The 24,134-nt window shown below is 38.0% G+C and overlaps 1 protein-coding gene and 1 long non-coding RNA gene across 8 annotated transcripts in view; one reads left to right on the forward strand and one right to left on the reverse strand.

Annotated features, from left to right (window-relative positions):
- The window catches only part of LOC120788690 (kinesin-like protein KIF13B), a 43,198-nt gene that overhangs the window by 7,857 nt on the left and 11,207 nt on the right, over positions 1–24,134 (forward strand). For 4 of the 7 annotated variants that reach the window (XM_040124665.1, XM_040124666.1, XM_040124668.1 and 1 more), the window contains exons 5-36: positions 1,245–1,257; positions 1,388–1,448; positions 1,977–2,069; positions 3,827–4,007; positions 4,545–4,632; positions 4,795–4,929; positions 6,322–6,434; positions 6,891–7,002; positions 7,580–7,792; positions 7,900–8,010; positions 8,325–8,459; positions 8,601–8,731; positions 9,861–9,947; positions 10,155–10,345; positions 11,828–12,056; positions 12,152–12,314; positions 12,452–12,598; positions 13,015–13,164; positions 14,399–14,527; positions 15,410–15,583; positions 15,684–15,841; positions 17,035–17,167; positions 17,362–17,508; positions 17,759–17,788; positions 17,937–18,036; positions 19,074–19,200; positions 19,696–19,751; positions 19,852–19,970; positions 20,143–20,319; positions 20,454–20,546; positions 21,755–21,907; positions 22,269–22,346. In XM_040124665.1, the coding sequence (XP_039980599.1) occupies positions 1,245–1,257; positions 1,388–1,448; positions 1,977–2,069; positions 3,827–4,007; positions 4,545–4,632; positions 4,795–4,929; positions 6,322–6,434; positions 6,891–7,002; positions 7,580–7,792; positions 7,900–8,010; positions 8,325–8,459; positions 8,601–8,731; positions 9,861–9,947; positions 10,155–10,345; positions 11,828–12,056; positions 12,152–12,314; positions 12,452–12,598; positions 13,015–13,164; positions 14,399–14,527; positions 15,410–15,583; positions 15,684–15,841; positions 17,035–17,167; positions 17,362–17,508; positions 17,759–17,788; positions 17,937–18,036; positions 19,074–19,200; positions 19,696–19,751; positions 19,852–19,970; positions 20,143–20,319; positions 20,454–20,546; positions 21,755–21,907; positions 22,269–22,346 (4,027 nt within the window). Of the gene's footprint in view, positions 1–1,244; positions 1,258–1,387; positions 1,449–1,976; positions 2,070–3,826; positions 4,008–4,544; positions 4,633–4,794; positions 4,930–6,321; positions 6,435–6,890; positions 7,003–7,579; positions 7,793–7,899; positions 8,011–8,324; positions 8,460–8,600; positions 8,732–9,860; positions 9,948–10,154; positions 10,346–11,827; positions 12,057–12,151; positions 12,315–12,451; positions 12,599–13,014; positions 13,165–14,398; positions 14,528–15,409; positions 15,584–15,683; positions 15,842–17,034; positions 17,168–17,361; positions 17,509–17,758; positions 17,789–17,936; positions 18,037–19,073; positions 19,201–19,695; positions 19,752–19,851; positions 19,971–20,142; positions 20,320–20,453; positions 20,547–21,754; positions 21,908–22,268; positions 22,361–23,180; positions 23,237–24,134 lie in introns of all 7 variants that reach the window. The other 3 variants (XR_005707282.1, XM_040124669.1, XM_040124671.1) reach the window with 2 other exon arrangements.
- LOC120788693 lies at positions 10,294–17,089 on the reverse strand. The gene is made up of 3 exons (XR_005707283.1): positions 17,029–17,089; positions 11,949–12,596; positions 10,294–10,378 (listed from the first exon to the last, which is right to left on the reverse strand). It is a non-coding gene; the product is annotated as an uncharacterized LOC120788693 (long non-coding RNA).

Genomic DNA, 24,134 nt, shown 5'->3' on the forward strand with positions numbered 1-24,134 from the left:
TATATATATATGTGTGCACAGTCTGCACCTGGGGTCCTGTCTGGTGTGATAGATCCCCGCCTTTATTGATCTTGTACTGAGTGCCTGTTCTTGTGCTTCCATGATTAGTTCTTCTGTCCTGTCCTTTAGTCCAGCCTTTTCCAGCCACTGGTAGGATTTCTTTATCAGCCACTTCTTCTATCTGTCGGTGGTACATGCCGTGTAGGGGCTTGTCCCTCCATGATGGTTCCTCCTCCTCATCTGTATCATCGGGTTTCTGCTGCCTGAGGTGTTCACTTAGCATTTCATCTTTGGGGGCCATCTTCCTGATATATTCCTGGATGTTGGTTGTTTCGCCTTTGACAGTGGCTCTGATGCTCACCAGTCCTCGGCCTCCCTCGTTCCGCTTACTGTAGAGTCTCACGGTGCTGGACTTGGGGTGAAACCCTCCATGCATTTTGAGGAGCTTTCTTGTCTTGATATCAGTGGCTTCTATCTCCTTCTTTGGCCAGCTTATTATACCAGCGGTGTATCTGATGACTGGTAGGGCGTATGTGTTGATGGCCCGTATCTTGTTCTTCCCATTCAGCCGACTTTTCAGGACGTGCCTTACTCTGTTTAGGTATTTGGCTGTGGCAGACTTCCTTGCGGCGTTCTCAAGGTTCCCATTTGCCTGCGGGATCCCAAGGTATTTGTAGCTATCCTGAACATCTGCAATGCTGCCTTCTGGTAATTCAACCCCCTCCGTTCTGATCATCTTCCCTCTCTTCGATACCATCCGACCACACTTATCTAGTCCGAATGACATTCCGATGTTGTTGCTGTAGATCCTGGTGAGGTGGATCAGTGAGTCGATGTCTCGCTCATTCCTGGCATACGGCTTGATGTCATCCATGTAGAGGAGGTGACTGATGGTTGGTCCGTTTCGGAACCGGTACCCGTAGCCACTCTTTGAGATGTTCTGGCTGAGGGGGTACAGGCCTATGCAGCAGCGGGGATAGTGCATCACCTTGGTATATGCCGCACTTGGTGGTAACTTGTGCAGTTCGCTTTGAGTTGGCCTCCAGAGTTGTTTTCCACTGCCCCATATTCATGTATATGTATATATCTATATATGTATATGTATATATATACATATACATATACATATATAGATATATACATCCACAACGCTGTGATAGAGTCACAGTAAAACTGTTGAGTGTGTCATTTAACACCAATTATTAACTTTGACATTTTCAATTTTTTCTCTCCTCTGTCCTAAGGAATCAGCCAAAGGTAAGTGTTAAGTTAAACTTTGATTAACATTAAATATTTTGATTTTTTTTTAATTCCAATTCTAGATAATAATGATGTATTTCTGGGTTTATGTGTAAATGCAGACTATACTATCGTGTGTTTTCCTCAGGTTTTTGCATATGATCACTGTTTTTGGTCCATGGATGAATCTCAAAAAGACAAGTTTTCAGGTTAGTATATTTCCACAGTGGAACTGTGTTTCATACTCGACTCGATTTGGTGCTCTCTGTTTTTAAGCTCATGTGTAAGTTCACTGCTTGGTGAGTCATTTCTCAAACATATCTCCTGAAAGAATGTTTCCTGATATTCTGAACTATTTATGGAGTTCGAAGAAAGGGATTGTTTGGAAGGCAGGATGAAGAGTTAAGCATGTAGTTCAGTTCTGTGGTTCTGTGTATTGTAATGGGGTAGAGAAAAATAACTGGGGGTTTTTAACAGAGTGAGGGGTATTAATCATTTGGATGCTGATGACAGATGTATTGAATCCAAATAAAATGCCCACCATGACTATTCTGAGCTTTGAGTCTTGCCAGCCATAGAAAGCGAAAGAAGAGAAAGTCATGCAATTATCTGTGAAGAACCCTAGAGAAAGTGGTTTTGTGTTTCTGTTTCTATAAATCTTATTCTGTAAGTATAGTTTATGATTTCAGCTTGTAAAAATATGTACTTGGAGTGTTTGTTTTCTGGTTTTTGTGCAGGTCAGGATGTTGTATTCCAGTGCCTTGGGGAGAGCCTGCTGGACAACGCCTTCATGGGCTACAACGCCTGCATCTTTGCTTATGGACAAACAGGTAACATTAAACCTGCGAACATCTATCCTACTAAAGATCACTATGTAAACTGCTGTTATTATCACAACTAAAGGAAACTACACTCAATGACCAGTTTATAAGGTACACTAAGCTAAACTTAAAGCAGTATAATGTTACAGGTAAATCATTTCAAGTGTGTGCAACGTCTTTTTGTGTTAAGTTAAAAAGTCAAACCCTTTACAGTTTAGTTACACCTACTTCTTATGTCCTAATTTTAGCTGTATTTACAATGCATGATTATATTGCTTGAGATTTAACCAAAAATGGTCAAATTTATTTCCCCTTCAGTGTAGGTTCTCATTGTCCAAATACAAGTAACCGTAACCCTAACCCTAACCCTCAAATCTCGCAACCGTGACCCTACCCAAAACATACTTCAACACAATAGCAAGACTTTTTCTTTAAATTTATTTATTTTTTTTACTTTTTTACAAGTCTAAATAAGAAGGGGTCTTTATTTCATAACACTGATAAACAAAAGCTCAACAAACTTACCTGACTCTATGCCTTTGTCTGATTGTCCCTGCCTCTCTGTGCCAAGCTGTTCTCTGTGTTGCCTGTGATACCATTGATAAATATTTCCATAAGGCATTGCAAGGCAAGTTTATTTATATAGCACCATTCAGACACAAAGCAATTCAAAGTGCTTTACAGAGGCATAGAAATACATTGAAAATAAGACACTAAGAAGAAATTAAAATTGCATTTAAAGACAATAAAAACAAGGTGATTCAAGGTGCTTTACAGAGGCATAGATTAATTAAAATATTAAAAGCACTTCCAAAAGAAGCACTTAATTCGTTTCTTATGAAGTTGTTGTCAAATTGCCTTTGATATTACTGGGGTCTTTCTACTTACTTGGCATTTCAGTGCACTGAAAAATGATCGGATGTTTGTTTTTCTTTTTTCTGCCATTTTAACTGACTTGGTAGACTGCCAAAAATAGATACACAGACGCACACACAGACGCACACACAGACGCACACACAGACGCACACACAGACATACACAGACACACACACACACACACACACACACACACACACACACACACACACAGCATGCAGGCTATGGGTTACAGGTTGATGTTGTAGGGGAGAAGCAAAACCCATTAACTGAACTTAAGCAAATATTTGCCTAATTAGATTTAGTTTTCCCAAAGAAGTAGATCCCTAATGTTTTGTTGTCAGTGTATAAAAGTTGAGAATGCTATGAAGCCCGCCAGAAACCTACTTAATTACACTTATTTTTCCTTTTTAGTTTTGGAGTGTTAATTTTTTTTTATATGAATTTGCATGAAAGCTTAGGAAGTGTTGTGGTTCATCTTTGTATTTATAGTCATACATACAGATTTTTTTCCCCTAGAATTATTAATAGTACTCTCCAGATCTATATTAAATTATATTTTGGCCTTTTTAATCTCTCACTTGCTTCCATAGCTCCAAATCCCTAGAATTTATCAGGTCCCAACAAACAATTTATGTTCATATGCTTTTGAAGCTTCATTCTTTATACTGTACTGTACAGACTTACGTAGCCAATAAAACTGAATCCGATGTATTTCCTCATGCACCATAACATTACATTATGACTCTGTCTTTTGAAAATCCCACAAAATGTGCCCTGCATGTCTCCCAATAAACCTTAAAAAAACAGACTACAATTGGAATTTTAACATTGCTTGGTTTATTTTTTCTCAATATTTGGAGTTCTATACAGTAATTGTGTGTCTCCAGGCTCTGGGAAGTCGTACACCATGATGGGCTCAACAGAGCAGCCTGGTCTGATCCCTCGGCTCTGCAGTTCCCTGTTCAGCAGGACTGTGCAGGAGGCCTGTGAAGGAGAAAGCTTCACTGTGGAGGTCTCCTACATGGAGATTTACAATGAGAAGGTCAGAGACCTGCTTGACCCCAAAGGGTGAGGAACTTTTTTTGTCTAGTTGTCTTTAAAACATGGAATCACGTATAAATTTCATTTGCATGACCCTGCATGTAAAATCTCTGGAGCCTGCTGTGGCTATGTTTTGATATCAGCAGGAGGAAATTCCTCATTCAAGCTTTGGTCTGCTAAAAAACAACTTCTCAAACAGAGATGTTAGAATGCCTCGCCAGCAATTTCATTCAATGTCTGATGAATAAAATGAGTTGCTCTCACTTGAATAAGTGCAAACTGTTCCTTAGTTACAATGCCCAGTTTTTTTAAAGAATGTATGGTAGTTGTGTGGATGTGTGGATGAGATTACAGTATATCCATATCCTGTTTGAAGTGTACAGGGCTGTGAGTCTTTTCTTCAACATATTAAATGGCTAAATCTACATCTGAAAACTAGCTGCATTATTTGATTTGCTTATCCAGGTAGGGAGGAACACAGTTTAATTTCTCACTTTTGTAATTGAGTTTAACAGAGTAGGATTGAAGGATAAAGGATTTGTAAACGTCTTCCTCTCTCTGTAGAAGTCGACAAGCGCTGAGAGTGAGAGAGCACAAAGTTTTGGGGCCTTATGTTGATGGCCTGTCCCGCCTGGCTGTGGCCAGCTACAAGGTACTGTGCCGCGTTCTTGCAAACTTCTTTATGAACTATATCTAGTTTTTGATCTGTTTTCTTTTGCTTTCATTTCATTGGGTTGCCAATGGAGAAAAATTGATTTCATAAGGATGAATACGGACTAGATGTATTTGTTAGTGTTGTCTCTGTCTCCAACAGGACGTTGAATCTCTGATGTCAGAGGGAAATAAATCTCGCACAGTGGCAGCCACAAACATGAATGAAGAGAGCAGCAGATCACATGCTGTGTTCAACATCATCCTCACACACACACTCATGGACCTACAGTCTGGGGCAAGAAGCACACATGCTCATGCATACACATAATCATCAACTATTGACCGAAAAAAATCATAACAATCATTTTACTAATTATATTTTTACTAAGAATAATTTTGGCATTATATAAAGGATTGATCACTATGATAAACACTCAAATAAATACATTAAAAAAAAACTGGTAGCTTTGGTAGAGATTTCTGTTGAGATTTCACATAGCACTTCTCAAAACATATGAAAGATACACCATAAACCTAACAATTCACGGATATTGAGAGAATTCTCCCAGATGTTCTGATTTGTTTCTTTTTTTTACATTCAAGTGAAAAGTAAAAAATTACAAAGACATGCAGTAACATAGATTGCTCCATATTTTTTGGGAAAAAAAAATTGTGTTTTGGAAAATGTTATGTAAAGTGTCACAATAAAAACTAGGATATGCTGTAAGGTCCCTAAGGCTTGTACAGTGCTTTATCTATTGGCCAGTTCTAGCCAAAGAACCAATGGCTAGTCATTGCTGAAAAAACCTTAATGGCGAAAGTCATGCATATCTTGAGATGAAGAGGCACAACTGGACGAAAATTTGAAATTATAGAACAGAGCGACAAATGAATTAACAGGATTGCATGAATGATGGAAGACGTGAACTTTTTTTGGTTACTATTATTATTTAATGGTGCAAATCTTTTGTGAGTAAAGATTTAAGTAAAAAATGTTGTACATTAGATGTCTACTGTCAAACATTAATTTAATTAAAATGGCGATACATTTCCATCACAATTTCCCAGAGCCCAAGTCTTCAAATTGCTTGTTTTGTGTGACCAACAGTCCAAAACCCACAGCTATTTAATTTATACTTATATAAAACAGTTAAAAGTAGCAAATGCTCACATTTGAGAAGCTGAAAACAAACCATCTTTGGCAGTTTGCTTGGTGGATAACTGAATGATCTGGCAACTAAATGTTACAGCATTATGTTTGTTGTAGTCTCCAGTTTTGCTGTCTGTGTTCAACTAGATATTATCTTATTGTTTTTTCTTAATCATTTAATTTTATTAAGTTGGGTTTTATTAAGTTGACCTTAAATTAAATTATACGTTAGATAGTTGTAATAATATTTTAGATTAGATTTAATCTAGATGAGATTAAATTTAATTTAAATTTTTTTTACTATTAAATTTAACTTAAATTTAATAGTAAATCAGTAAATCAATTTTTCCACAACAGTGCTCCATAAATGTGAAGATAAATTGGTAATTGGTGATCTATGAATAATCAAAATTGCAGCTGGCGTTTGATAAAGTTCTACTATACCTAGACTGGAAAAGATGGATTGAGGGATTTTAGAAGTAAATTTTAATTTCATGAATATGTTTATGTCTATGTGTTTCTGCTTATTTGCTTCAGACGAGTGGAGAGAAGGTAAGCAAGCTGAGTCTGGTGGATCTGGCAGGCAGTGAACGGGCAGCAAAGACCGGAGCAGCAGGGGAAAGACTGAAAGAAGGGAGCAACATCAATAAGTAAGTCAACAGAAAATAACCAAACACCACAACAATGAAGACTTATAACCCCGAGTTTATTTTCTGTACCTAAATTAAGCTGCTGAGCAGTATACCTCCAAAATTGTATTAATAGCTGGGATTTGTTTTTTTTACTGTCTGCATTCACTTCTGATTTTGATTGGTTTAGATTCTTAATTTTTGAGTCAGTGGTTTTACAATGGTCATTGGTTTTTGTCTTTTTGGAACCTTGCTGAACTCAGTGTTGACAATAGGCTATTTCCCCCAATTATGACCATCACAAAATAAAAGATTGTTTCATATATTTGTACTGTATATTAAATGTTATCAGCCTTTTCAGGCCAAGATTGCCTTGATGAGTTTTGGTCTCTGGCATTTTTGTTCTTCTCTGTTACATTCTGTACCCATAATTCTTCCCTGCATCAACTCTTTACTCTCCTGTGTCTCTTTCTCCAGGTCTCTGAGTACTCTAGGTTTAGTTATCTCTGCCTTGGCTGACCATGGAGCAAGGAAGAACAAGAGCAAGTTTGTTCCATACAGAGACTCTGTGCTCACCTGGCTGCTCAAGGTACACGGAGAAAATAACAGACCTTGTTATTACAGATACCACCACAGGAGAATGTATTCTGTGTATCTTCACCTTGTTGTTGTATCAGTGATCAATTTGCGTTCTTCTGTTTTCCTCATTACCTTCACCATATTTCCCAAACTGGACAGTACTCAAATATTTTAAGGAATTAAAGGTCCTTTTTTCACAATACAATAACCAGTTCCTGCACTGTATGCCCATAACACATAACAGGGTAGAGGTACAAAATTATTATTATTTTTTTTGAATCTATAGACACTGGACTTTGAGTAATTCATTATCAGGTGTGCTTTTTGTTATTTCCCCCATAAAGTTTCAAAGCTGTGCTTATTTTCATTAGTTCTGCTCAGAGAGAAAAAGGCTCCTTTTGCCAGCTTCAAGCTTTTAATTAGTTAAAAAACTAAAAAAATATTTAGTAATTTAGTAATTGTTTCTCTAAATCAAACCAATGGATTTTGTTAATTTCAATCAAAGGAGTCTGAAGTTTATCTGACATTTTTGTCCATTCAGAGGTTTGGGTTTGCCACTGAGGTTAAAGCTGTGTTTATACCTGCAGGACAGCTTGGGAGGGAACAGCCGCACAGCCATGGTTGCCACCATCAGCCCAGCAGCGGACAATTACGGTGAGACGCTGTCTACCCTGCGTTACGCCGACAGGGCAAAGAACATCATCAACCACGCTGTGGTCAACGAAGACCCCAATGCCAGGATCATCCGAGAGCTGCGGGAGGAAGTGGAGAAACTGAGAGAGCAGCTCACAGAGGCTGAGGTTCAGATCACTTTAACTTGGTTCAGCCTGTAAAAAAATATGGTGAATATTGAATATTGTGAATAACACAATAACACAGAGTATAATGCAGTTTCTGTTATTCTCAGTCTATGAAAGCACCAGAGCTGAAGGAACGGCTGGAGGAATCAGAGAAACTGATCCAAGAAATGACAGTAACCTGGGAGGAGAAACTCAGGAAGACTGAGGCTGTTGCACAGGTAACACAAACATACACACACGCACTCTCTCTCTCTCACTCTCTGTAAATTAGTAGTTAAAAAAAAAAAAAGTTTGTCTTATTCTTCTTATACTTAAACAGAACTTCATTAACTTTTTTGTCAATTTTTTGCACTCAGAGAAGTGCAAACAGACACATTTAACCAAACTGAGGAGATTGGCATTGTCAGTTGATTCTTTCTTTCTTAATTTAATGTGACTTCAGCTTTAACTCAATTCATTCAGGGTTTTTTTCAGTAGGGAGATTTCGGTTCAGAGTTCTTGTATTAGATATGGAATATGTGTTTCCCTATAGGAACGTCAGAGGCAGCTAGAGAGCCTGGGAATTTCTCTGCAGACTTCTGGAATCAGAGTGGTAGATGACAAGTGTTTCCTTGTCAACCTTAATGCTGACCCTGCTCTCAACGAGCTACTGGTCTACTACCTGAAGGTACTGGACACACACACATACAGTCCAGTGCTCTTTACTGTGTACAGTATAGATACATATATGGACACATTCTTTCCATTGAAAATACACTGGTGCAAACGTCCTCTCAGTGGCCATCTCCTCTCTGTGTCTCATTCCCAGGAGCACACAAACGTGGGCTCAGCCAACTCACAGGACATCCAGTTGTGTGGGATGGCCATCCAAACTCAGCACTGCGTCATCGACATCACTGAAAACAATGGTGTGGTGCTCACTCCTCACTGCAATGCTCGGTGTGTAGCCAACCCGAGGAAATAATTCTGAAATTCCTGTTTGCTTCATGGTTACACAGGCTGTGATGTCAAAGACGACCTCGCTTTACGCCATTATTTTGCTTCCTCATAGTTTTTAATAGATATGACAGACTGTTACATGCTCCAGTCAGCACTGAGAAATACTCACAGCGGCAAACACTAGATAGTGAAAATAATTCATTTAGCAACAGCAGGGATCTTACAGGATAGCACTGGATGGACTCAAAAATTTTAGAGGAGTCTTTAAAACCAAGGGGTCTACATGTATATGTAATATTGACAATGGATCCAATGACTACTTATAATATGAAAGGAGTCCCCTGTAGTGACCAACATATACTTCACATGCTTTTCTCCACCAGACCATTTATCTCTCAAGACCTTTTTCTCACACAGGGTAGAAACAGTTTTTTAGATAACAGAAAATCACTGAGAGACAGAGTCATAGAATTTTAGATCAATCGGGAGGGCAGGGTATCGTTTCAAATTTTTTTTATATTAATGAAATAAGATACCTGAGTTTCAGTACAGATGGATAAAGGATATTTACTTTGAGGAATAATGTCATTGAAAGAAGCCAAAAGAACAAAGAAAAAGGGCCCAATTTCTCAAATGTTAAACATGGTTTAGACACAAGCATCCATACAAGAACTTGGGCCTCAACAAAATAGTCTAAAATGGTCAAAATTATTTTTTAAACCAGAAACTATCAAACTGAAGAAAGTTAAAAAAAAAAGACAAAATATCTGACCAAGCAGCCAATGTCAGATTTCATTGGGAACAATTTGAATGAGCACGAAAAATAAGATTCAGATTTCAGTTGTGATTAGGTTACAGCAACACACACACTCCTGCTTTTTGTGATGTTCAGTACAGGCAGGATGGCAAAACATATAGTATATTTATGTATTATGTATATTTAAGTATATTTATGTATTTAACAACAGAAATTACAAAGAAATAAATTGTCAACTTGCTTTAAAACAATCAAACTGTTTTTCAGTTTTGTTAATTATATTTTTGAAATGTACAATGTATATAGTATAATTTGCTATCGTCTGAAATAGTTGTCTCATGTTGTATAATTCCTGGTTTTTCCCCTCTGTAGAACATGTGTGAATGGTGCTGCAGTCACCAGTCCAGTCCAGCTTCATCATGGTGACAGAATTCTGTGGGGTAACAACCACTTCTTCAGGTCTGTTTCATCTGCAGTGTGTTGAGTTTGAATTTGTCTAGTGTTTTATTTCTCATACAAACGTGTGTTGATGGCATTTATTTACATGTGGTAACAAACTCTTCATTGTGTCTCTTCCTATATTTCACTGTATGGGTCTTCCTCTCTCTCTCACTCACTCTTCATCACATACATCAATAAACGACCACCACTCATGCACTCACACAGGATCAACTTGCCCAGGCATATGATCCATGCAGGGGGTGAGGATGAGGACGGCAGTGCTGTAATGAAGACCAGCTTGAGCACCGACCGGTTGGAGGTGGAATTTGAAGCATCCAGCGATGTGTCAAGTGAGCTGAGCTTCAGTTACGAGTTGGCCCAGGCCGAGGTCATGATGAAAGGCATGGGCAGCAATGGTGAGTCAGACTGAACAGTGAACAAGGTGGACTCTATTAAGAAACAGGATAAATGTGTTTTATTGTAAATGTATTTTAAATGTATTATTTTTTATTATGGTACAGTCATTAAACCAAGGGCATGTTTTTAGTTTGGCAGTGGTGCTTAATAAAGTGACATTATTTATTATTTTTACACAGTTGCATGTGTTTACACTGATTGGGTTGTAACATAGGAGATTAAGAGAAAAAAAGGTTGCTATGAGCTATAAAAATGTGTACACAGAGAAGACATTCCGTACTCTTTTTTTTAAATTCAATTTGAATCTATTTTGGTCAGATTGTCTGTCTATGCAAATGTAAACTAGTTCTTTGTACCATTTTAAACTCTGTTCACAGGCCAGACCACAGATGGCATAGATGCTAAATATTGTAAATGTTTAGATTTGGTTTGCCTATTCTAAAAATAGTTAAATGGGGATGGAAATCTTTCAAAAGAGTGTGTCCAACTAATGTTTTTCTGCCCTCCTCAGCCGTCTACATCATGTCCGTCTTGGGGACTTGTCACAGATAGTGGTCATGGACAGCAAAATTCTGTCAGCATTCTCATAAATTATTTAATGATAACTGCTATCAGCAAATTCTATGAAAATACTAAAACCAACAATGTGTTAGTCAGTCTGTCAATACTTTGAGTTCCCTAACCTTATGACAGATGATGTAAATCTTTGAAAAGGACTCACAATTGTGTCTAAACAAGGCTAGGAGTCTACAGCCATACTAGCAGCTCTGTGAGGCTGTTCTTAGATGTAATGGTGCTTTGAGCTAAATGCTAACATGAACAAGCTAACATACACACACTGCCAATGCTAGCTATAATACTGACCATGTTCACCATCATAGTTAACCGTGTTAGCATGTTAACATTTGCTAATTAGCACTAAAGTACAGCTGAGGCTACAGTAATGGGAATTACTTTAATTTTGTGTGTTGTACTGTATTTGACTGTACTTTTAGTAGTAGTATAATCTAAATATTTAGACCCCAAATAATTCCAGTGTGGGGTCCACAAGTTCAATATTTAGCCTGTAATCCCCTACATCTTCCACAATGTTCTAGTTTGAGTAAAGAAGGCAGTGCTTTATCAGAGAACAATGCTTGCCAAATTAGATATAATGAGGTAAATACTGGACTTTTGGACCCACAGTGGGTGCAGTCCTGTGAAGGGGTTTCATTTTATTTTGGGGTGATTAAACAATGAGAGAATTTTCATTTTAGGATGATGAATGCTTTCAGCCTTCCCATCCTTCTCAGTGAAGCTGTTAAACATGAGTTGTACTACCAGCATGCATGAACGTAGAAAGCTGGGCCCTGCAGTTAAACTATAGATGCTAATTTTCATTTGATAAGATAGAAACTTCTTAACACTCGCTCCTCCTCTCTTCCCTCCTCTTGCTCTCTCCATCCATCTGTCCTCTGGCGCCTCTTCCTCCTCCTCTTCAGACCCCTTACAGTCAGTGTTACAAACCCTGGAGAGGCAGCACGAGGAGGAGAAGCGCTGCGCCCTGGAGCGGCAGAGGCAGATGTATGAGCAGGAGCTGCAGCAGCTCCGCCAGAGACTTACCCCTGAGAAACCCTCCCACCTCCTGGATGCATCAGGTCTCACGGTCAGTGCTGCTGCTGTAACATCACCTAGCTCCACCAAAGGCATGCGACGGTGGAGTGAAGACAGGTGAGATATTATTCCTCTTGAGCACTTTGGTCTTTGAAAGAAGGATTTCAAGATGCTTTTTAAAACTTGTAAGTTTGTGTCTGTTTGTGGTGCAGAGAGGCGATGATAACTCGCAGCTTGCGGCGTCTGAGGGAGCAGATAGTTCGAGCCAACCTGCTGGCTCAGGAGGCCAGCTTCATTGCAGAGGAACTTTACAAGAGAACTGAGTACCTGGTCACTCTTCAGATACCTGCAACTAACCTGGACGCAAACAGGAAGGTAGACACTGTATTTATGACTGCGTCTCAGTTTAGGAGAACACATTTCGCTTTCTGGCACACAGTAGATGATAACGTGTTTGAGGTCAACAGAAATGAATTAATGCATTTTTTTTTTCTCCCTCTCTCTCTTCATAGCGTGATGTGGTGCTGAGTGAGCCAGCGATTCAGGTCCGTCGTAAAGGTAAAGGGAAGCAGATTTGGGCTCTGGAGAAGATGGAGAACAGGCTGGTGGACATGAGGGAGCTCTACCAAGAGTGGAAGGACTTTGATGAAGACAACCCTGTGAGTGAAGAGAGATGAGAACCTGCTTGACACACAGATAGATATGAGATTAATTCATTACATATGATTAATATGTAGAGACTGTCTGTCTGTTTATCACCTCTGTAATTATACAGAGATGTCAGTTTATATCTGATGTCAGTTGTCAGATAGCAGTTGATATCTGTCAGAATTTATTGATTAAATGCTAAATAGCAGGGATGTAAAATAGGCAGAGTAAAGCAAGGAAATGCCGGTAAAACAACGTTAACTCAGATTTTTAAAGAAAAATAAATTAAGATAGACATCAAAAGGTCCAGATTGATTTTTTGGCTCAGAATCCATACGGAGGAGTTCCAGAGGAACCTGATCTAAAACAAGAGGTTGATTCATTAGTCTCACACCATTCTTAATTCTCTTCTTTTTTCCTAATCAAGGTGATGCGGTCCTATTTCAAACGTGCCGACCCGTTCTTTGATGAGCAGGAGAATCACAGTCTGATCGGTGTGGCCAATGTTTTCCTGGCCTCCCTGTTCTACAACATCAAGCTACAATATGCAGTGCCCATCATCAACCAGAAGGGAGAGGTAGGAGCCCAGTGTGTCTAATGGATAGGCTGCTGTTAAACTCAGTTAAAGATACACAAACAGATTTCAGAGTTCTGTATTGTATAACACTCCTTCTAGCCTGCTATGCTTGCTTGTTTGCTTAAGTATACCTGTTCTTTTGAATCACGTAGGGCTACAGATAACAATTTATTTTTTTGACAAATCTAACAGTTGTTTTGATGATAAAAGCTGAACAAGTCAATATTTTATATTAAAAAATGGAAAAAATTACTGTTTTAATATGAAAGTTGTCACTCGCAGTGACAAACACAGAGAATTATCAACTGTCTCTGCAGTTCCCCATAGCTCTACGAGTGTTTTAGCATCTTTCAGCTCAGCTTTTTTTGGTTGTACAGCTCGCAGCTATATTGTTTTGGTTTTGTCTCAGCACTCTCATCAGCCTTGTTATTGACTGCAGCAGGGAGCTTTTTTTCAGCGAAAATGCTGTATTAAACCTAGTGTGCACTAACTTCCCAGTCCCAAACAGCACAAAATTACCAATTAGCTGCTGAACATAGTGGAGCATTAAGCAGCTTAGCCAGAAATTTCCCAAAGGAGTTGTGTAAAAGTTGAAAGCAGAGTGAATATTGGACTTACAGTCATATGGTGACCGGTAACATGACTCCAAATGGATGCTAATATTGCCCCCCATGTCTGCCTTTTGTGTAAATAAGCAACTGTTCTTGCATCATATTCTCTGTATCAACTTAGAAGGTGCCAAAATGTCTGTGTTGTGTTTACAGGTTGTTTCTGCTGTCTCCGATATGACAAAAATTATTTAATGCAGGTTTTAAAAAGATTTTAAGTAAAGAAATTGGGAGAACATAACTGAGCCAGAAGTGACCCAAACTTCTATTAATGTAGGTTTAAGTTTACAAAAACGAATGTAATGACAAATGCCCAAAGAGCCCCAAATGATGTTTTTAGATAACCAATAAAAGGGGAGAAAAGCAAGCAGAGCTACCAAGCAAGCAAATATTTACATTTTTTAAAGTTGTAATCAGCAAATGCATGGTATATTTTCTACTTGATATGTCTAAAAACATTAGATTAGAAAACTGGAAGGAGTTTTCTGTCTGTTTTGAATAATCAAATAAACTAATCATATCAGTGGTAATCAGAAATTTTGTGACATGATCCATGCTGGCTTCCTGCCAAAGTGACTTGTTGAAACGAGACTCCAGCCGTGTGTGTTTGTTTGTATGTATGACAGGTGGCAGGTCGGCTGCACATGGAGGTGTGGCAGGGTACAGAGGGCTCTGAGGAAGAGGTTCCAGGACAGTCTGACACTCAGCTGAGCAACACAGACGGAGACCCACAGGAACATAAACTGGACTGTGTGGTGAGAACATGCACATGTAGCTTCATTAACAAGGAAGATTATCATGTAAATTACGTATAAATGAGTCAAATCTAGGAAGATATTCAGAAAAGCCTTGCCTGATAATCTCAATCATATATTCCCTTTCACTGAGATATAAATCTTAATTTTACATTCTGTAGCCATTCGGTATTGTATCAGTGAGTGTAACTTCATTTTAAGGTATTGCCAATGGAACAATAGTTTCAGATTAATAATGGATCTGGCAGGCAGACATATTGTTGTCTCCTCTCTATCTTGACTTTCTCCAGCTCACTCTACTGTTTAATGTGCTAACTTTAATTAACTCTGGATTAACTTTATATCATGGTTATCTATTGCTTCTGTTTTCTTATGATGAAATGAAATAAAAACAAAGTCATGAGGTTTTTGCTATGAATTCTTACATATTGACCTAAGGCACTTTTAAAAATTCTTACTTGAGAGAGCCAAACAAAACGTTTTACAGACTCCTGCCACTACACTTTTAAAGCAACCTTGTTAGGCACTTAAAACTGTAAGATACAATTTACAGTTGAGGTTCTAGTTTGAAACCTGTCCAAAAAGCCTGTTACCTTGGACTCTGAGATTCAAACCAACTGAAAAAGTAATGGAGCTAGAAAATGCGTGCAGTAGAGCGCCGACCTCCACCAAGGCCAATGTCAAACAACATACACCACGCTTTAGAGGTCAAATCAGGTGTAAATTGGTTCGGTAGTTTTTGCGTAATCCTGCTGACAAATAAACAAACCTACTGACAACATACAGACACGAGTGATCATATAACCTCCTTGGCGGATGTAAAAATTGTGGTATTTGTCTACTTCTGTGTAATTGAGTGTATTTCCTCCTCTTCTCTCTCAGATGAAAATCCTCCAGGCCACTGGTCTTCCTCGCCACCTGTCCAACTTTGTCTTCTGCCAGTACCACTTCTGGGGGCAGGAGGAGCCTGTGTTCATTGCTCCAGAGGTGACGCCGTCCAGCTCATCATCTGCCTCTAGAGACCCTCAGTGCACTGTGGTCTTTGACAGTGTCAAGGTAAACACTCTTCATGGTAAATATAAATAAATAAAATGATAAAACAGCAGTGCTGAGACAAGAAAATATAAATTCCTGTCATATTTTTATATCAATGTAGGAGTTGTCTGTGCCAGTGTCAGATGACTTTGTGGAGTTTTTGGCTGAGGGGGCTGTGGCCATTGAAGTGTATGGCCACAAACAGGCCAACCACCGCAGAAACCTGGCACTCTGGGACCTCGGGGTAATTCAAGCCAAGACCAGATCCCTCAGAGAGAGGTACAGTATCACAAACACTCACCAAAATTAATCCAAAAGCACCACGTACACACACTTATTTTAGAAGTATATAAGTCAACTCACTATGGCTGAAGGACTCAGAAAAGGAAAAAGAAACATTTATACACAAGGACAGTGCACAGTGTAACTACAGTCTGAATATTTGTGATGCATGGCTAAGATGAGCTGTTTTAAGACAGAATATTTCTTGATGTTCAGTGCTGATATTCTAGCCTGTCTAAAACCTTGAATGTATATAAACTAAAAGAAACAGTTTTAGTGAGATTGTCCTTCTGTCACTTGATGCTTTTTACAATATACTTGTTGCCTTGTTGCCTTGTTATCATAAATGTTTATCTTGTGCAGAAATTGGAAGTACTGTATCCATTACGTACTATATTGCATAGTTTATTCTTTTGTCAATTACTTTGTCAAAAAATAATGTACTGTTTGTTTTGTACCAACATGAATGACAGACATCTATTGGGCTGATTTCAAGTTTGAAAAATCAAAAATGCGAGTAAAAACTGTTTAGTATTTGGCATTATGGAACAGTAGCATCCATCGGTGTGAATGTATTATATACTCAAAACATGCTTGGAATTAGTATATAGAGAGCAGAAAGGACATAGCAATTTTGCTGTACTGCTACACAAAATTTTTTTTCAAAATTAAAAATAGTGTCAAAAATAAACCTTGGTTACTACAGCTATAATGATTGATTTTCCACTTTAAAGTTTGGCATCTTACTTTTTAAAATTATGTTTTGGCAATTTTATGCCTTTATTAGATACTGCCGGGATAGAGTATTGAAAAAATGAAAGAAGGAGAGAGATGCAACAAAGGTCCCCAGCTGGACTCAAACTAGGGATGTTGTGGTTTATGGTCAGTGACTTAATCTCTAAACCACAGAGGAGCCACACTTAATCTTACTTTAGATGAGTTTAGTCACGTATTATCTCTCAACATGGTGATGTGTAAGTGTTAACATACAGTAAAGCATCAGAGTAAATGACCCACTTTCCAGTGGTTACACATGAATGGTGAAATTGTCCAAATGCCTACCTCACAAAAACATCAGTGCCTAAAAAACTGATTACCATAAAATGTATTATAACATAAATAATGGAGGTATATGTTAATGTTGTGTTTAACTCAGATCCAATGGTTTTGTTTCCTGGCTATACCTGCAGGTGGAGTGAGGTGACCCGTCGACTGGAGTTGTGGGTGCAGCTAATGGAGCTGAATGAGGCTGGAGAGTTCACAGCTGTAGAGGTTCTTCCTGCCAAAGACATACGCACTGGAGGAATCTTCCAGCTTAGACAGGTATCGTGAGTCTTTGTTTGTCTGTAAATTTTAATACTATTATCTTCTATATGTATATATGGTTTATTCATTTGAATAGGAATTCTGATTGGAGGTGACTTTTTATTATTATCCTGACTACATGAACAGAAGAATTAATTACAACTGAGGATACATTTTATGTAAATAAATTAAATGTAAATCTGTACCTCCAGGGTCAGTCCCGTCGGGTCCAGGTAGAGGTGCGTCCGGTGCCTGACTCAGGCACCATGCCCCTCATTACTGCTTCCATCCTCTCTGTGTCCATCGGAGACATCAAGGTCCGACAGACATGTCTCTCCAGAGGCAGTGAATCGCAATGGGTGAGGAGAGAAGAAGTCTGTTACATTAATATATGTCAGAAATTTGTCAGATGAGGAATTTAATTTTACTAAATTACCTAGATCTTTGGTTTTCATGCATACTTTGTGTGTGCGAGGATGATGTTGGGTTTTTTTGTGCATGCCACCTTTTCTCAGACACCCCTTTCTGAATTAAATAGCACAGTTTTTATCAACGTTTTGTGTTTTTTGACTGTGACGTTAACAGTTTTTCTTTCAATTTAAATTTCAGGGTGGGGATGAAGAAATGGACAGTTATCAAGTAAGTAGATTACCAGTAAAAAAAAACAGCATAATGGGCAAGTGGCTGAACTTTAGAAATGTTTCTCTTGTGTGAACAGTAAAAGAAAAACTTCTGGCTCTGTACAACTGATGTGATGGTATCTCTGACTTTGTGAGTGCGTGTGTAGGAGGTAGACCTGGAGAGGATGAGGGAACAGTGGCTGGTCACGCTTACTCAGAGGCAGGAGTATTTGGACCAGCAGCTACAGAAAATAGTTTCCAAACCAGGTAAAGCTATAAAACACATTCAGCCAGAAAAAAATTAAGCATTTGTGAACACAACTATGATATGGAAACACAAACGATAGCAGCAACATTTCCAGTCATCTGTTTTCTAGTCAGTATCCACTTTATATGGTAACATATCATTTCCTTCCATTGCTCAGTATAATTAAGCTTTGAAAAATGAATTTAATTTTACCATCTCGTATTCCTTTATTAAAATGTATTTGCCAGTGTACAGTTTTGCAGCACAAGTACTGCTTTTCTTGATTCCATTGTCATAACCAACTGGAAGTGATTTACAGGTCAAATCAGCATTGTTACAAAGTCAAAATTAAGCAAATTGTCAGTACTTCCAACAGTACACCTGTGTGGATGTATGCTGTCTGTGCTATTAGTAATTATTTACGGTTCAGCACTGACTCTGTCACTTAGTTGTGAGTTTGCAAGGGTCATAGCTCCAGGTTGTTACAAATAGTAGGTAGTTACAGTACAGTAAGAGATATACTATATGGATGGGGGCTTGGGAGGGGATATGGTTGAACAAATATCACATCATTAATGTCATCATCATTATTTCTCTGCTGTTGATATGGTGGGATGTGACGTGTTCAAAACTAGAAATTTAAAAAAAAGATAATGTATAATAGTTGTAAACTGTCCAATACCAGTATAATGATATACTGTGTTATAACATATAATATCAGATTAAACTTTTCACGAAAAAAACAAATCTGAATAAATCATTTTGGTTTTTTTTGGTTACATTTTGTGTGGAATCATTAATTTGGACAACAAAACTTTGTAACACAATATGGTCATATAATCACAGATGAAGTTCAATAAATGTCAATAAATGATAATAATTTTTTTTAAATTAATTATTAATAAGTATGGAAGAAAAATAGTAAAATGTTTATATGTAATACCTGATTGCCTTCTTCAGTGCACATTTAAGAGTAGGAGAAGTTGCAATTATGTTGTTTTTTTTTTAAGTATTCATTGTTTTTTTGTTTCTTCACCACTATGTGCATATATTGTAGATAAGTCAGAGGATGACGTTGAAAGAGAGTCCCAGCTGCTGGAGTGTCGTCTGACTCTCACAGAAGAACGAAACGCTGTTCTGGTACCATCACCTGGCAGTGGCATCCCTGGAGCACCAGCAGAAACGTGTGTGTTGGAAAAGAGTAGGATTATTACACAAATTATTAAATTTTAATTTCCAGGAAGATCCCAGGCAAAACCCTACAGTCGGCAACTTGGCAATTTACCTTTTTACACAATGATTTTGTAAGCTGGTTCTGTCTATCAACAGAATCTGCAAACTGCAACTACATTAATATCCCATTTAGTCCTATACCCAGCTGGGCCTTGGTCTTTGTTCTCTTATATAACTGCTCAAATTACAGCTAAATGGTTGACAGGCAATTATTAACAACTTTAGGTAAAAGTTAAGTTTAGACAAAACCTTGAAAACATTTTATCAAATATGCCCACTATCTTCAAATCTTCAGATCCACTTAGTTGGATATTAAATGCTTGCTGTGGCTCAAGGACAGCTATTTGGTAACTGTGCCACTCTGGATAAGCTGAGGGAGCTGTCAGCCCCTCTGTATCATGGACTAGGTGTTTATTCAGTGCAATGATGGTGCTGTTTCTCCATAGGATTCCTGTCCCTGGAATGGAAACATACATTCCTGTCCTGTTCTTGGATCTCAGTGGTATTTTTTTCTCACTGTCTTTTGTAGTCCCAATTCAGCAAAATCTTCTGTTCTTTTGACTAATGAACCCACTCACTTTCTGTCTTTCTTTTCCCTCCAGCTGATGATTTCCAGTCCAGTCTTTCAGCCCCATTGGCTGGGGGGCTGGACGCGTTACTCAGTCAGGAGGATGACGACGACTTCTTTGACCTTCATATTGTTAAACACTATGATCGAGAGGTAAGGAGACTTTAATGCAGAGTGTGTATTTCTAAGTTTTCCTCTCTTGTATCTTGTCTCTCAGGTTTCTACAGCAAATCCCAAGTGAGACTGCAGATACCTGATCTACTAGATACAGGGTGGAGGGAATTTTTAAGGCCATTCATTTTCCATGCTTCTCAATGTGGTCCAGGTGGAGGTGGAGGCTTCCTGGGATGCGACGGTCCACGAGTGCCCCCAGCTGAGCCGTGTGGCGTCAGCTGATCAGAGGGTCTACCTGACAGTCCGCACAGTGGTTCAGCTGAGCCACCCAGCCCACATGCAGCTGGTCCTCAGGAAACGCATCTGCGTCAACATCGTTGGGAGACAGGTGGGTGACCCAGAGACATGATGGATAGGACCAAGCTGACATGTTTGAATGACGTTTGCTTTCTCCTTTTCATAATCACACATCCCCTGATAAGATTAGTAGATATGAAAAAATGTTGTGGCTTTGTGTGGCAGGGTTTTGCCCAGAGTCTGCTGAAGAGGATGTCTCAGCGCAGCACCATTCCTGGCTGTGGAGTCACATTTGAAATCATCTCTAACATCCCAGGGGTAAGAACTGGACCACAAAGTAATTTGTAAGAAAGAAAAATTTTTAAAATGAAAGTTTTTTCATTGGACAAATTAATGAATAATCATACCAAGATTTGTCCGCAACTGCACATTCATCCAAAAACCAGAAGAATAGCAGAAAATGCAAAATGACTAATCATAGAAAAAAAGAACATACTACAACTTGTCTGATTGGTAAACAGATTGTCATGTCATGTAAAATTATTATAGTCGTGTCAGAATTTGATGATTATATAAAATTAAATTGATCTAAAAATGATCGTTTTCATACATTGAGCATATTGAGCAAGCCCACTCTATTGACCTTATTCATTAAACTCTTGCGACATCAATCCACAATGGTGTGCTGAGTCATTAAGTGACAGGGATGATGGCCATATCTTTATTCCATTATTGCTGTTGTCAGCCTTCTCCCAGATGAAAGATAATGAATATCAAGATGTTAATAAGATATTACAGTCAGGTCAAACTGACATGTATACTGTCTATAATAAGCTTACAATAATTCTACAAATAAACTGCAATACATATTTGTTTCATATTTCTTTTAAATCTGTCACCATAATTCTGATGACTTCTTTTTGTAGCAATATCAAAACTCTAGAATGGTAAAAATGAACGTCAACCACAGATACTATTTTTGTGCAGCAGTTATTTTACTTAGGGGATATGCAAATGGTCAGAGGGGATTGATGGTGCCAAAACAGTGTGAAACTGAATGATTTTAACACAAGCAAATTTAAGAATGTACAGTAGGTTTTTAGCTTTCCTTACTGCGCAGAATTGTTGAATAATTAACTCTGATGTGCCACGTCCTTAGGTCTTTGTTTTCTAAATAAGAGACCAGAGCTTTACCTTTTGCTTTCAAAATGTCTGCTGGAGAGAGGCTGGATGCCAGGACACTGTAGTAGTTTATTTTGCCATAATTATATTTCTGCTACAGTGCAGGCCATAGATGCTAACTGCAGTGATTTCATAAGAGTGGTTTTTAGAAGATGTGTAATAAAACCTTTACAATTTTTCAACATTTTCTGAGGGACGCTAAATATTTAGGTAAGTGGTCATATGATAAGCGGTAAAATGTAATAGTCCTTGGCATAACTGAAATCCAAATCAGGGTGAATCTAGACTTGGCATTGAGCAGATAAGTACTCTGGCCCTTATATTCTATATCCCTGTTCTCATAGGACATCCATGGTCCAGAGGACAGGGAGATGTTGGCCAGGCTGGCTGCCAGTGCTGAGGACGACCAGTCAGTTGACAGTGAGGCGGCCATAGAGAAATATCTCCGTAGCATCTTGGCTGTGGAGAACATCCTCACTCTGGACCGTCTCAGACAGGTCAGGAAATATTTTTCTTAGATGTTTTGATAAATCATTTTATATTCATCATCATTTAGCTCATTTACAATACCTAAATGTCTGACAAGTCACTAATTAAACTGTGTTCCCTTAAATGATATTTCTCTGAAGCATGAGCACATTAAATCCTCAATGTCTTTTCCGCTCTTTATGCAGTTTGGAAAATGTCATCAAGACCCAGTGCGGGGATATTTTTTTCCAGTCCTGCCAAAAAAGAAACAAATAGAGATAATTAATCCACATAATACAAAGCATCTGAATAAAAACACAAAGTGACAATCTTTCCATAAATCATACAATTAAAAATCCTCACAAAACACATTTGTTGGTGTGTGTGTAGGAGGTGGCTGTGAGGGAACAGCTGGCAGTCAGAGGGAAACCTCCCAGACACTGCCTTAGCTCTCCAAACATCAACCGGGTAAGAGAGTTCAAGTTTGATTTATATTCTAATGATATTACTCTAAACATTAAAAGGTTAATTTAGGGTTGTTTTCACATAGGGTGGTTGTGACCTATTCAAAGGTAGTGATATTGTCAAGATAACCAAATGAGGTGGCATGTGGTCAGACAGAAAACCAAAAGCACCAAATGGGTCAGTTAACTAAGACATTGTAAACCATAACAGGATATGAAATGTTTATTATATTTTCAGCGTTTGACTGTCCTTTCAGACCTTTCTATATCATGAAACTGATTTGTCTTTCAATAATTCTGAAAATTAAAAAAAAAAAATGCTCACAAAATGTTGATGCTAAGAAAAATGAAAAGTTTCTTACAATCACTCAACATTTTCTGGAGCTGAGCTGCTGTCCACCCAACATACTGTATATTGAGGTCTGTTTCCCTTACCTTCAAATATTTTTTCTTGTGCTGTTGTCCTCCAGGTTTAAGGTTAGGTCTAAGTTAAGGTTATGTTTAGGCATCACAGAGATAACTGCTTGGGGAAAGGTTAGGTTGGCTTGAGGTTAAGCATTGCAGAAAACTACTCATCGTGGTTACAGGTAGGAGTAAGAGGAAACACAAATTGATGAGGAAACAGGGTTTCATACAACACCAGTCTTGGTGTTGTATAATGTTAACCACAAAATACATAAACTTACCTGAGGCTTGTTTGTATTCTGGGGCTCAGGTATTGTTTCTTGACATGGCTCCTTCTCCAGCTATTAACTTGTCTTACTGTTGTTAACTTGTCTCACTACTGTTAACCTGTCTCACTAACACATTGGCTCTAAACCTCTAACCCCCTAACCAGCTGACAGCCAGCACTCTCGATCTCACTCCTCTTCTCATCAGCTCAATGACTTCAATGTGAGACGCTTATCATATCTATTAATCTTCTTATTAATATCTATTTATTTATTATTTCCAATAGCCTTACACTGAATTTTTTCTGTTTATGGCATTTCTTTTTACTCATTTGCAAGACTGCATCAATACTATATAAAAAAACGACTTAAACAAGTAAAATACTCATGCTTAAATGATGCATTAACTATGTCCAGCATTAATATAGATTGCTTTTTTTTAAGCAAGAAATTAGCATGTGTATGGCACCATAACAGTCCAAATATAAACAGTAATTGGAGACTAGTGCACATCAAAAAAACAGAAGTGAAATCAAAAAAATTAGATGAAAAGTGACATAAAAAATAAAATAGAAAAGACAGGTTAAAAAAACCAAAAGGCAAAACAAACATTTAAAAACAAGAATTACATAAATAATTAGATAAATAAAAAGCCAAGCTATAGGGGGTTACAGGAAAAAATTGGGTAAAAAGAAAAAAAACCACTACATAATTTGTTTTTATTATTATTATTATTATTGCTTTTTTTTACTGTTTGCTTCTTTTATTGTGAAATCCTGGAGAGTTTTACCTTTCCAGTCTAAAAACACTCAAAACAGTCTGAGAAGGGAGTATTACACTTCAGCTGAACTGCCCATGGCTTTTAGACATATACAAAAAATAACACATAATATATCACCTGCATTTACAAGCAATTTGGCCCCGCAAAGACACCTTTAGTAGTTAAGCTGTGCATCGCAATAGCCAATGATATGAGGGGGGTAACAAAAATAAGGGGGGGTTTATGCCTCTGTTATATAGGTAGATAGGTGGTTGATAAAGTAAGTTAAAATTAATGGGTAATTGGTTGAAATATAAAGCTAAAAGTAGGTGATAAGTGATTTAAATAGGTAAAAGTAAAA

The sequence above is a fragment of the Xiphias gladius genome, chromosome 4, assembly GCF_016859285.1.
Source record: "Xiphias gladius isolate SHS-SW01 ecotype Sanya breed wild chromosome 4, ASM1685928v1, whole genome shotgun sequence".
In the NCBI taxonomy this organism is placed as follows: domain Eukaryota; kingdom Metazoa; phylum Chordata; class Actinopteri; order Istiophoriformes; family Xiphiidae; genus Xiphias; species Xiphias gladius.